Here is a 14,470-nt window from a genome sequence, read left to right on the forward strand (position 1 = left end):
TCCCATTGTGTATAAAGGGCTTTAGTTGTGCACTCCACAAATCTGGCCTTTATGGAACAGTGGCAAGTAAAAAGCCATAAGAAGTCCCATTTGCAGTTTGTGAGAAGCCATGTGGGGGACACAGCAAACATGTGGAAGAAGGTGCTCTGTCTGGTCAGATGAGACCAAATTTGAACTTTTTGGCCTAAAAGCAAAATGCTATTTGTGGTGGAAAACGAACACTGCATATCACCCTGAACACACCAAACATGGTGGTGGCAGCATCATGTTGTGGGATGATTTTCTTCAGCAGGAACAGGGAAGCTGGTCAGAGTTGATGGGAAGATGGATGCAGCCAAATACAGGGCAATCTTAGAAGAAAACATGTTACAGTCTGCAAAAGACTTGAGACTGGGGCGGAGGTTCATCTTGTAGCAGGACAACGACCCTAAACATACAGCCAGAGCTACAATGGAATGGTTTAGATCAGGGGTCTCCAAACATTCTAAACAAAGGGCCGGTATATTGTCCTTCAGACTCTTGGAGGGCCGGACTTTGGCCAGCGGGAGTAGCTGGCCAAAGTTGTTATCATTGTTAGTGAACTTCTGGTATTAGGGGGAGGAATAGTGCCCCATTGCTGGTATCATATGGAGTAATAGTGCTCTATTAGTTGTGTCAGTGGGAGAAATGGTGCTCCATTGTCGGTTTCAGATGGCAGAATAGTGTCTTGTATCAGTGGGAGGGATAGTGCCCCAAGGGCCGCATAAAGGCAAGCAAAGGGCCGCAGTTTGGAGACCACTGGTTTAGATCAAAGCATATTCATGTGTTAGAATGGCCCAGTCAAAGTCCAGACCTTAATCCATTTGAGTATCTGTGACAAGACTTGAGAATTGCTGTTCAGACGCTCTCCATACAATCTGACAGAGCTTGAGCTATTTTGCAAAAAAGAATGGGCAAAAATATCACTCTCTAGATGTGCAAAGCTAGTAGAGACATAATACAAAAAGACTCACAGTTCTACAAAGTATTGACTCAGGGGGGCTGAATACAAATGAACGCAACACAATTTCACATACCGTATTTATCGGCGTATACCGCGCACTTTTTTTCCCCTTAAAATAAGGGGAAAATCGTGGGTGCGCGATATACGCCGATACCCGCTTCCCGCGCTCAGTTTGAATGCCTGCGCCGATATATACCGAGTGCAGTACACTCGGCTACATTCGGCCAGGCTCGGCTTCGCTCGTGCTCATGCATAAACGTCACAGAGCGTGAGCACGAGCGAAGCCGAGCCTGGCCGAATGTAGCCGAGTGTACTGCACGACGGTATATGTCGGCGCAGGCAATCAAACTGAGCGCGGGAAGCAGCGATTTGACGGGTAACAGTGCGGGAGGACACCACTGAAGCCGCAGATGGACGCCGGACCCGACGAGGAGGACACCACCGAAGTCGCAGACGGACGCCGGACCCGACGAGGACACCACCGAAGCCGCAGATGGACGCCGGGCCCGACGAGGCCGCCGATGACACCAAAACTGTAAGTACTAAAATGTTTTTTTTACAGGAATGCGGTTCCACATTAGGGGTGCGCGCTATACACCGGAGCACGCAATACCCCGATAAATACGGTATTTATTTGTAAAACATTTTAAAAACTATTTATCATTTTCCTTCCACTTCACAATTATGTGCCACTGTGTGTTGGTCAATCACATAAAATCCCTATAAAATACATTTATGTTTTTGGTTGTAACATAACAAAATTTGGAACAATTTTAAGGGGTATGAATACTTTTTTTAATACACTGTATAATGAGGAACTGCTGCCTGTAGGGTACAATATAAAATGTTAAAGTTGAGTCATGGATTACAAAGAGTTAATTATGCCTGTATGGAGAAGTTTAAGATGGCGTACCACTCTCTGCTATTTGCATTAACTAACAGCCTCAGCCTGCCTTTGAGGCACTAGCGAGCGCTCCTGTCCGCCTATGGGTAAGTAAGCCTCGCCAACAGGCTTACTATGGTCCATCTGTTTTTGCTGTTCCCTCCTCTCCCCTGCAGCTGGCGCTGGCTCACAGAGGGGAACCAGATAATGTGACCAGAGCGGCCTGAAAATAGGTAAGTATACAGATTTTTCTTACACAGTTAGTCAACAAAGGTGTTAGGAGAGATGAAGGAGCATTTTTAAAATTAGTTAGGTTGTAGCTGGAATTCTCCTTTAAAGAATTTGTATTTTATATTGTATGTATAGCCAATCTGAAGAAGCAGACAAGATCTACGAAATGCGTTACCATCTCACAGTCCAAATAAATTTGTAAGATATATTTCTGTTTGCCTTGAATGTTACAATGTTCTTCCCAAAACTCTGATGCCCTGTACACACGAGTAGGATTCCCGGCGGCAAAAGGTCCGTCGGAAAATCCAGAGGGGAAAACCGAGAACCTGCTCTCTACTTTTTCCCCCGTACACACGTTCGGTTTTCCCGATGGAAAAACTCAGATGAGAGCTTTTCCTCGGGAATCCCGATCGTGTGCATGCTACATCGATCTTTTTTCCACCTAGGAAATCTGCCAAAACGACTGTTTTCCACTGGGAAAAAGTCCGCCGGGAATCCTGACGGGGAAAAAAGAGAGCTGGGTCTCCTTTTTTTTTTTGCCTGCCGATTCAGTCAGTTTTCCCATCCTGAAAAACTGCGATGGAGCATAAACATGGCCGGGATTCCCAGCCAAAAGCTTTTCCGTCGGAAAACCTGTTCGTGTGTACGGGGCATTAGGGGTAAATGTATGTGAACACTACGTAATGTATATTTTTGTGGTATTGCTAGTATACCCAATTTTTGGGAATTCAAATGCGGCGAGTAGGGGGCGTGTTTCATTTAAATGAAGCGCGTCCCCGCGCCGAATGAACTGCGCATGCCCCGTCCGTCAAAACTCCCAGGGTGCATTGCTCCAAATGACGTCGCAAGGACTTCATTGTTTTCAACGTGAACATTGTTCACGAACGACTTACGCAAACAACGTTACATTTTCAAAATTATACGTGGGAACGACGGCCATACTTAACATTGAGTACGCCACCAGATAGCAGCTTTAACTATACGCCGGAAAAAGCCGAACGGAAATGACGTAAAGAATGCGACGGCGCTCGTACGTTCGTAGATCGTCGGAAATAGCTAATTTGCATACTCAACGCAGATTACGACGTAAACACCACCCAGCGGCCGCCAGAAAATTGCATCTTAGATCCGACGGCGTACTAAGGCGTACGCCTGTCGGATCTAACACAGATGCCGTCGTATCTTGTTTGGTGGATACCAAAACAAAGATACGACGCGCAAAATTTGAAATTACGCGGCGTATCAACAGATACGCCGGCATAATTTCTTTGAGGATCTGCCCCGTTGTGTTTTTTTTTTTTTTTTTATGTTTTGGTACATCAAATTTTCTATGGTTATTGCTATGGCAACTTTAAAGTCCCAATTTGGCGCTATTGTTACAATAGTTTTCATTACTGGGATGTGGTGTCAAAATGAGAATAAATAATGGAACACTTTGTTTACCTGTATACTAAATCAGCCTTATTGCATTACCCTAACACCTTTTCATTGATAAAAGAAAGGTAAATTGCAATTGCGACATGCTAAGGGCATGTAAACAAGTAAATTAACTTCCATCGGATGTCAGGTCACTGTACAGATGCAACAACCAATACTTCTGTAAAGGTGGCAAAGGAAGAGATGGCATGCAGTGATGGAAAAAGCTGTAAATGACCCTGAGAAGACCAGGGGGTAAAGTGCTAAACCTCATCCAGAATACTAAACACTCACGGCTGGTGCAAGGATTTTTGACACCCTGGGCGCAACCTAATTTTGCCACTCCTATTGGCTCCATCCCTGACTCCACCTCCTTTGTCATACCCATGTGACAGGAAGCAGCGTTATATACAGGAAGCATCAGCTTCCTCTAGCGCTGGCTCTAGTGCTGTGATGCGCCTCTAATTGCACCACCGGTCAGATGGAGCAGCTGTCTGGGACTGAGTTGGTTACATGCTGCAGCCTGCAGAGCATGCAGATGCAGAGGGAAACCAGTGTCCGGGCGCCCCTAGGCGGCTACCTAGTTTGCCTAGTGGTAGCACTGGCCCTGTAAACACTAAATGTTGTCAATTGGGTTTGCAGCCTGGACAAAAGCAACTTCACTTGCATGGTTTGGGGCCCTGCCCTTTCATTAGAGGGCTTTGAAATGTGTAAGTGGAGGTACTTTTGTCCAAGCTGAAGACTCAGTGCCCATGTAGTGCTTACCAATCTGGATTAGCAGTTTAACCCCTGGAGTGCTGAATATCCTTTACAGCTTTTCCCATCACCACATACTACCTCTCCTTTTGCAGGCTTTACAGTAGTGATAGTTGCTGCATCTGTACCGGTCCTCTATTGGGAGTTTATTTACCTAGTTACATGTTCTGATCAGGTCTTTGCATTTGCTAAAGCCAGCTGTTTCAGTATCTCCTCCATTTTGGGTTTACTTTAACTGCCCGCATTCTCCACCATGTGTAAGGGGTTCGCTCGGGAGCGGGGTGTGTGCACTTACTTTGTACTGTAAGTGCATTTTATCTTTCATATCTCATGCCTTCATAGACACCAGGAGTTTGTATAACCTGCCAGCCTCTATCTTGTTTACTCTTGGGCAGGCATTCTCAGCAATATAGGGTTCCTCCAGAGGTTGCAAGAGGTTCCTTACCTGATTGCTCTTCCAACTGGTGGTGTCTGCATAGTAGTTCCAGGGCCACCACCACTTGGCAGAGCCAGCAGCATGACACCAATAGTCTTTTTAGCTGTCTGTAAGTGGCATTCCAAATACCACTGAAAGGGGGGATTCTTCCCACTGACCACCAATGGATAGACATTTTCCAAATGACCCCCTATGAATTTATTTTAGCTGGGGTTCCTTGAGAACTAAAAAAATTAAGGATTTCTCTGGGGGTGACCAAGTTGAAAAAGCTGTAGTGAATGAGTATTTACGAACTCCTGTGTCTATAACCAAACTGTCCTCCTTTTTGTTTTTGAGTTGTCAGTTATTTTATGTTATTAGAAGCATGTCACCGACTGACAATAAACCTCTTTTATTTGGTCCGTTTCTTATGAATATACAATTGAAATTAATCCTGCTAAAATCCAGTAAACTTCTAACCTCCTGTACACTCTGCTTGTGCTGTACTGCAATATCAATAAAGGGTTTTTGGCCCTGCTCAGTTCTGTGGACTACAGGACACCCCCTATGTTATGGAGACAAGAAGAGGGAGAGGTGTTCTTTAGTGCTAACGCATTTCCTGTCCTAGGATGGCAATGCTGCCCCTACATTGATACAGTGGGCCAGATTCATGTAGATCAGCGGATCTTTAGATCTGCTCGTTCTACGTGTTTTACGATCCGCCGGTGCAATTTAGCGAGGCTAGTGCAGTATTCACAAAGCACTTACCTCGAAAATTGCACCGTCGGATCGTAACTCCCCCGGCGGAATGCAAATTCCGCGGCTAGGGGGAGTGTACAATTTAAATCAGGCGCGTTCCCGTGCCGATTTAACTGCGCATGCGCCGCCGGCGAAATTTCCCAGTGCGCATGCTCCAAATGACGTCGCTAGGCTACGTCAATTGCGGCCATCCGTATTCCCGATCGACTTGCGCAAACGACGTAAAAATTTGAATCTCGGCGCGGGAACGACGGCCATACTTAACATTAGCTACCCCTCATATAGCAGGGGTAGCTATCCGCCGGAAAAAGCCAAACGCAAACAACGTTAAAAAAAAGCGACAGGCGGGCGTACGGACTTGAATCGGCGGTTCTCCTCATTTGCATATCCGACGCGTAAAAAAAAGCGACGACACCTAGCGGCCGGCGGTAGATTGCAGCCTAAGATTCGACTGGTGTAAGTCACTTACACCAGTCGGATCTAAGGGAGATCTATGCGGAATCTGATTCTATGAATCAGCCTCATAGATCCGACCGGCTGGACTCAGAGGTACGACGGCGGATCAGGAGGTCCGCCGTCGTATCTCTTTGATGAATCTGCCCCAGTAATTGAGGTGTGTAACAAAAAGGTTTACCAGGTGATAAAAGGAAAAAAAGCCTTAAAAAGGAAACTGATGCGGTTACATCTGTCCGGGGAACTGCAATATATTCTTCAATTGTTTGTTCTTGGATTTAGATGTGCTCGAAGTTGGGAGTTAAAAAAATTGTATCTAATGACGATCGGAAATTCCGACATCAAAACGGTGGATTTTTTTCTGACGGATGTTGGCTCAAACATGTCTTGCATGCACACTGTCGCACAAATGTTGTCGGAAATTCCGAACCCCAAGAAAGCAGTGACGTACGACGGCACTATTAAAGGATTAAAAGGAAGTTCAATACCAGTCGTGTTAGTAGAAGTTTGAGAGACGATTCGCGCTTTTCAGCTTTGTGCTTTTCAGTCCGTAACAGCGTGACGAATGTGCTATCTCCATTACGAACGCTAGTTTTACCAGACCGAGCGCTTCCGTCTCGTACTTGATTCAGAGCATGCATGGAATTTTGTGCACGGAATTGTCCACACGATTGGAATTTACAAGAACATATTTTGTTGTCGGAAAATTTGAGAACCAGCTGTTAACTTTTTGTTGTCGGAAATTCCGACGGCAAATGTCCGATGGAGCCTACACACGGTCGGAATTTCCGACAAAAAGCTCCCATCGAACATTTGTTGTCGGAAGTCCCGACCGTGTGTACGCGGCATAAGACTTAATTTCTTCTGATCTGCAGTGGAAAAATAAAGTTAAACAGAAGAATCTTATTATTGTAGTAAATTAGCCCCATTGCGGCCTTTGCTTGTTTGCTGATTAGGTTTTGCACCTATAGGGCCAGATCCACAAAGAACTTACGGCGGCGTATCTATTGATACGCCACGTAAGTTCTACAATGCGCCGTCATATCTTTGTTTTGTATCCACAAGATACGACTGAATGTGGGCTAGATCCGACTCACATACGTCTTAGTACGCCGTCGGATCTTAGGTGCATATTTACGCTGGCCGCTAGGTAACGCTTCCGTTGATTTCCGCGTAGAGTATGCAATAGAGCTAGATACGCCGATCCTCAAACGTACGTCCGCCGGCGCATTTTTTTACGCCGTTTATGTAAGGCAGGGGTCTCAAACTCAAATTACCTGAGGGCCACAAGACAAGTTTTCATATGCCATGGGGGGCCGCATGCAAACTTTCAAACTTCAAAAACAACAGTACTGGTGTCAGCGAACACATTATTAACCCCCAGCACTGGTGTCAGCGAGCGCATTATTACCACCAGCACTGGTGTAAGTCAGGGTTTGACAAATTTGCTTGGAAGATAGGAGCCAGCTAAAAAAGTTAGGAGCCAGAAAACGCACCCCGTCCCGACGAGCTTGCGTGCAGAAGCGAACACATACGCGAGAAGCGCCCGCATATGTAAACGGTGTTCAAACCACACATGTGAGGTATCGCCGCGATTGGTAGAGCGAGAGCAATAATTCTAGCACTAGACCTCCTCTGTAACTTAAAACATGCAACCTGTAGATTTTTTTAAACGTCGAATATGAAGATTTTAAAGGGTAAAAAAGTTTGTCGGCATTCCACAAGCGGGCGCAATTTTGAAGCGTGACATGTTGGGTATGAATTTACTCGGCGTAACATTATCTTTCATAATATTTAAAAAAATGGGGATAACTTTACTGTTGTCTTATTTTTTAATTAAAAAAAGTGTAATTTTTTCCAAAAAAAGTACGCTTGTAAGACCGCTGCGCAAATACGGCGTAACAGAAAGTATTGCAACGATCGCCATTTTATTCTCTAAGGTGTTAGGATAAAAAATATATATAATGTTTGGGGGTTCTAATTAGAGGGAAGAAGATGGCAGTGAAAATAGTGTAAAATGACATTAGAATTGCTGTTTAACTTGTAATGCTTAACTTGTAATACCAACGTCCACCACCAGATGGCGCCAGCTCACATCTGGTGGTAATAACTTGTAATACCAACGGCTCACCACCAAATAGCGCCAGCTCACCAAAAAAAAAAAAAAAAAAAAATTTTTTTTTTTTTGCTCCCCCCACTTCTGCCCTGCCTGGGGGCCTTTTATAACTGGTCCGCGGGCCACAAATGGCCCGCGGGCCGGTACTTTGAGACCACTGATGTAAGGCTTTTTTCGGTGTAACGTTACCCCTGCCTTTATGAGGTGTACGCAATGTTAGGTATGGACGTTGGGACAGCGTCAAATTTTCCGTTGTTTGCGTAAAACGTTCGCGAATAGGGCTTTGCATAAATTACGTTCACGTAATTGTGTATGTATACTGTATGTTTGTGTGTGTTTATTGTGTGGCCCCATGTTTGGGATTTACAACCACTTCAAGGACACCACCACATGTCACATTCTAATAAATGGCTGACCACTGCTTGCCTATCACACATAATCTGTGCAGCTCTTCATAAACCCCAATCGTTTTTTTTTTTTTTTTTTAAGTTTTAATTGAATAAGGTGAAGTTACAAGCTGATTGGCTACCATGCACAGTTGTACCAGATTTTGCACTCTTGGGTTTTAGTAAATTAACCCCAGTGCCTTTTAATTTATACTATTTACCTTTGACTAGGGCACATCTAATGTGAAAAATGGAGTGACAAGCTCCATTACCATTCAGCAACCTAGTCCATTACAATGACCGATGCCATCTTCTTCAAACTATCCTGTTTAAAGTGGAGTTCCACCCATAAATATAACATTACATCAGTAGTTTTAAAAAAATGTCATTAGTCCTTTACAAAATTTTTTTTTTTTCTTAGATGCCTTCAAAGTGTTGTTGCTAGGCAGAATAGTTAATCTTCCCACTTCCTGCACCTAGGTGCTTAATGCTTCCTAACCTACACCGCACAGACTCCTGGGAATGTAGTGGGTGTAACTTTCCAGGAGTCTGTGCACTCCCCAGTCTCAAAAAATCATGTGACTTGGACAGCACATGTGCTGAAACCTGATCTGACACTGCTTGTGCAGCACTGAGCTTGTGCGAGATTTGCAAGGCTGAAATCCAGGAAGTCATACAGTCTGGCTTCATGATGCCCACACTTAAGATGGCCCCAGTCAATTTCTATTTTATAAAGTGTCTAAATGCTGTAACAACCTAACAAAACGGACCTTAGTTTACAGACTAACTACTAGAATACATTAAGCTTGTGTATTACAGGGGTATTTATATTTAAAAAGTGAAATTGTGGCCGGAACTCCGCTTTAATGTTGCCCTTACAAAATAAGTATCACAGCTACAAAAAACACCTCTTTTCTAGTATAATTTTTTATGTGCTACGGTTGTTCTTTATATACAACCAGATTTGTGTCTAACACAATGCCTCTGAGATAAATATTACAAGACGCTTATCATGTATCTCTTTTCCTCACCATAGGAGTTGAAGCTGAGAGATGAAGAGTGTGAAAGGTTATCAAAGGTCAGAGAGCAGCTGGAACAAGAACTAGAAGAGCTGACAGCTAGTCTTTTCGAGGTATATATTTGATGCACGTTAACCAAATAAGTTCAACATTTCATCTACCCATTTATATACTTGGCAGCTGGTTATCATTCTGGAAGTGCCTATATATGGTATGTAAAAAATAAATGTTCCTGGACTGCCGCACTCCGATTAATTGAAACGAAATGAACAAAGGATAAAATCCAAAGCTGTATAACATCCAAAAATTCATGCAACACTGCAATCAATGTTAGAAAGTGGACATAGGGGACAAAAAAGCTAACATGTTTCACATCATGGATAGATGCTTAGTCATGAGCTAGGAAAATTTAAATTTATTTTTTCCACGGATTAGCGCAGAGTCTGCACCTGTCAGTACTACAGAGCGGGAGCACAGCATAGGTCGCAGGGCTTGGAGCGGTACTCTTTTCCATGTATGGTATGTACTTGTGTTTAAAAATGTAGTATTGTTGACCTCCACCTTGACCTGCAAAAGGATGTTGACACCAGGTAATTGTAGAATATAAATACAAAAACTTGTATTATAAGACTAAAAAATTGGTTTTCACAGACGTGTTTAAAATATTTATGTCCCTGCGGCGCTCCTGCATTCAGTGAAGTGTTAAAGAAGACCCAACTATAGAAAATAGTAGCTGTCCCGGGCACATGCATCAAGCATAGGATGGGCATGACCATTCCTCCCTGCGGTTGGGCCTGGCCGCAGAGAGGAATTATTTTCCTACATATTATATGCATTTGGAATGCACATCAATTGCAGGTCAGCAATATCTATTGAGAAAAGTGTTCAGGCTGGAATCTATATGTGATCCACAAATGAGCTATGATTAAGGCTCTTCTAGCCAAAATGCACGAGAGACTGCTGCTATACTGGATTGCTTGTACCTGCTTGGATTTAAAATTAAAAGGATTTGTGAATTAAATACAGACTCCATGCAGTAGTGTATTTAGGTTTTGTGCTGCCCTAGGCCTGATTAAACTCGTGCACCCCCTAATTTAAATATAACCCACCCCTTCCTGTTAATGTCACTCCCGTTTCTGTTTAAGACCCACCCTAAATTTTTCGAGTGGGGACACTAGTTCTTAGGGCCTGGGGGGGGGGAGGGTGGTAATGGATTCCCCTAATTGCATAGATTTTCTCTCACTTCCTGTTTGGCTATGGGGCAGGAAGTGAAGGAAAATCTCTGCAATGGGACAGGGATGGTAAAAAATAAACTGACAGGGGCTATAACCCTTCCTCACTTTATCCAAAATGAATAAAAAAAGTATTTTTATTGACTAAATAGCTTGCTGTAAGCTAGTGCATTGGAATATCACTTACCTGTTCCTTCCATTTCCCCTGAAAATGACAGTAATTTTACTTTTAAAAGCTCATTTCCTGTTCCTCTTCTTTGTGCTTTCCACCAGTATCTGAGCCGTTATGCATGGTGGAAAGCTGAACGTGCACAACCCCTCCCTTGGACTACAGGCCTGCGTGACCTACGTGAAGAAGCTGTGTATGTTTCACAGGCACGGAGGCAGGGGATAAGTGGGCGTGTCTACGACGATGTAGCCCCGCCTCCCGTGCATTGTTGTACATTAGAAATCAATTTAAAACATTCATCATGATTTTAGATTATTTAAACAGTAAGCCGATTTTATAATATTACCATTATGAATGAAATTGTTCTGCTGTGTAGGCGGGAATGGATACTATTTACTCGTTAGGAGAAAAAAAAATAGGCTCTACGCATGCACGATGCCGCACAGCCGAATGGGAACTGTAGTTCCGATATTGCGGTGACGTCGCTGTAGTGGACGTGCACCGCAAACCCGGAAATAAAGCATACTAAGAACACAGGAAAGCCGGAGGACCAGGGCCGATCCGCCCTATAGGCTCACTATGCAAGCCGCTTAGGGCCCCACAAAGCTGCAGAGGACCCCCCAAATTACTAGAGGCCCCACTTGGTGAGAAGTAATTTTCAGCCCCTCTTACCTCTTCTCTCATGCAGCCAGCATACCCCTGCTTCTCACTTTAATGTAAGATGTAATTTCCGCAATGTCAAGATACACGCTACTCAACTTTAAGAAGCGCCCCCCCGCTTAGGGCCCCAGGGAGGTCAGGATCGGCACTGCGGAGGACAAAATATACCCTGTTTCCCCGAAAATAAGCCCTACCCCGAAAATAAGACCTAGCGTTACTTTTGGGGATGGCTACAATATAAGCCCTACCCCAAAAATAAACCCTAGTTAAAGTCGTCGTAAAAACGTAATCCGTTTTGTAAAAAGATTATATAACGTGCAGTGTGTCTCCTTTTTGTAACTTTATTTTGGAAAATACCTTACTTACAGTGCCGCTGGGCGCTCACGTGACGCGCTGAAGATCTTCTCTTCTCCAACGTCAGTGGTCCCTTCCTCTGCAGTGCTCAGAGTGGAGAAGAGCTACGGCAGGTCACTGTGCTGGCTATCATGCTTTAAAGGATCAGGATATATGTTTTTTTTTTTGGGGTTACAACCACTCTAAGATCGTCATGATGACATGACTGTATTTGAATAAATGTAGATAATTGTACATGCCGTAAAGAAATAAGACATCCCCTGAAAATAAGCCCTAGTGTGATTTTTGTAGCCAAAATTAATATAAGACCCGGTCCTATTTTCGGGGAAACACGGTAAGAGCTAATTAAACAGGTATCTAAAGATTTTTAATGAGAATCATTACATTTTCAGATGTAAGCACCTGACAGAGATTTATAATAGGGGAAAACATGTTTACCTTTTACAACCCCTTTAAGCAGAAATTTATGATAATTTTATGGAGAGGACTAAGAAGATATAACCATGCCAATGGTGCAGCAGAAAACATATAGCACAGTGAGGAAGGTTTGTGGTCCAGGCTGAGAGGACAGTCAAAATTAGAAGCAGCTTGCGTTACACTAACAGTGTAGCACAAGCCGGCGGGGACTCTTTCCGTGCTGCACCCCTACAAAGTGCTGCCCTAGGCCTGGGCCTTGTTGGCCTAGGCCAGGATACAGCGTTAACTCCATAACCACTTTTCTGATTTTGGAGGGTAAACAGGAGCCGAACCGTGAGACTGGTGTTTCCACTGAACACACTGGACAAAAGGTAGAGCTAGGATCCCAGACTTTTGTGAATTTAATTTCCCATTGACTTTAATTGAGTTGTACATATGACAATCCAGAGATTGTGTTTGACCTGCTTTTCTTGGCAGTGGCCCGGATTCAGATAGAGATACGACGGTGTATCTCTGAGTTGCGACGGTCGGATCTATGCGGCTGATTCATAGAATCAGGTTCCGCATAGATCTCCCTAAGATCCGACCTGTGTAAGTGACTTACACCGTCGGATCTTAGGCTGCAATCTCCCGATGGCCGCTAGGTGGCGTTTCATTTTTTGTACGCAACGAATATGCAAATGAGGAGTTCCACCGATTCAGAAACGAACACCCGCCCGTCGCTTTTTTTTTACGTCGCTTGCGTTCGGCTTTTTGCGGCGTATAGTTACCCCTGCTATGTGAGGGGTATCCTATGTTAAGTATGGCCGTCGTTCCCGCGCCAAGTTTTGAATTTTTACGTTGTTTGCGTAAGTCGATTCAGAATACGGCCGGACACAAGTTACGCTCACGCCGAAACCAATGACGTCCTAGCGACGTGATTTGGAGCAATGCACGCTGGGAAATTTAGCCGGCGGCGCATGCGCAGTTAAATCGTACACTAATTTAACCACTTCCATACCAGGTACTTACGCAGCTTCCCGCCCAAGCCAATTTTCAGCTTTCAGCACTGTCGCACTTTGAATGGCAATTGCACGGTCATTCTACGCTGTACCCAAACAAAATTGGCGTCCTTTTTTCCCCACAAATAGAGCTTTCTTTTGGTGGTATTTGATCACCTCTGCGATTTTTTTTTTGCGCAACAACTAAAAAAAGGCTGAAAATTTGGAAAAAAAATTATGTTTTTATTTTTTTCTGTTAATTTTTTTGTAAATAAGTTTTCTCTTTCAATTACGGGCACTGATATGGCGGCACTAATGGGCACCGATGAGATGGCACTGATGGACATCGATGAGGTAGTACTGACGGGCACAGATGAGGTGGCACTGATTGGCGGCGCTGGTATGCGACACTGATGGGCACTCATAGGCGGCACTGATGGGCACACATAGGCGGCACTGATGGGCACACATAGACGGCACTGATGGGCACACATAGGCGGCACTGATGGGCACACATAGGCGGCACTGATGGGCACTCATGGGCGGCACAGATGGGCATTCATAGTCGGCACAGATGGGCACTCATGGGCGGCACTGATGGATATTTATGGGTGGCACAGATGGGCACTGATAGGTGGGCACTGGGCATGGATGGGCACTGTGGGGTGGCACTGATGGACACTGTGGTGGCACTGATGGACACTGGGGTGGTGCTGATGGACACTGGGGTGGCGCTGATGGACACTGGGGTGGCAGCACTGATTTTTGCCAGGTTGCCAGTCAGTGCCCATTTGTGGGCACTGACTGGCATCTTTTTTTTAATGCTTTTTTTTTTTTAGACTTTTTTTTTTTTTTGGGCTTTTTTTTTTTTTTTGCCCACCCTGGTGCTCCAGGGTGGGCATCCCTGGTGGTCCAGTGTGGCGATCCGAGGGGGGGCTGCGCTGATAAACAATCAGCGCGAACCCCCCCTGTCAGAAGAGCCGCCGATCGGCTCTCCTCTACTCGCGTCTGTCAGACGCTAGTGAGGAAGAGCCGATCGACGGCTCTTCCTGTTTACATCGTGATCAGCCGTGATTGGACACGGCTGATCACGTGGTAAAGAGTCTCCGCCGGAGGCTCTTTACCGAGATCGGAGATGCAGGGTGTCAGACTGACACCCCGCATCACCGATCGCCGCAATGCGCGCCCCCACGGGCGCGCGCGGCATGAAATCCTGCAGGACGTTCTAGAACGTCCTGTCAG

General features: G+C 44.8%; 1 protein-coding gene across 4 annotated transcripts in view; it reads left to right on the plus strand.

Annotated features, from left to right (window-relative positions):
- The window catches only part of RAB3IL1 (RAB3A interacting protein like 1), a 58,361-nt gene that overhangs the window by 13,572 nt on the left and 30,319 nt on the right, over window positions 1–14,470 (plus strand). For all 4 annotated transcript variants that reach the window (XM_040328415.1, XM_040328417.1, XM_040328414.1 and 1 more), the window contains exon 3: window positions 9,434–9,529. In XM_040328415.1, coding sequence (XP_040184349.1) covers window positions 9,434–9,529 — 96 coding nt within the window. The remainder of the gene's footprint in view (window positions 1–9,433; window positions 9,530–14,470) is intronic.

The sequence above is a fragment of the Rana temporaria genome, chromosome 11, assembly GCF_905171775.1.
Source record: "Rana temporaria chromosome 11, aRanTem1.1, whole genome shotgun sequence".
NCBI classification, from domain to species: Eukaryota; Metazoa; Chordata; class Amphibia; order Anura; family Ranidae; genus Rana; species Rana temporaria.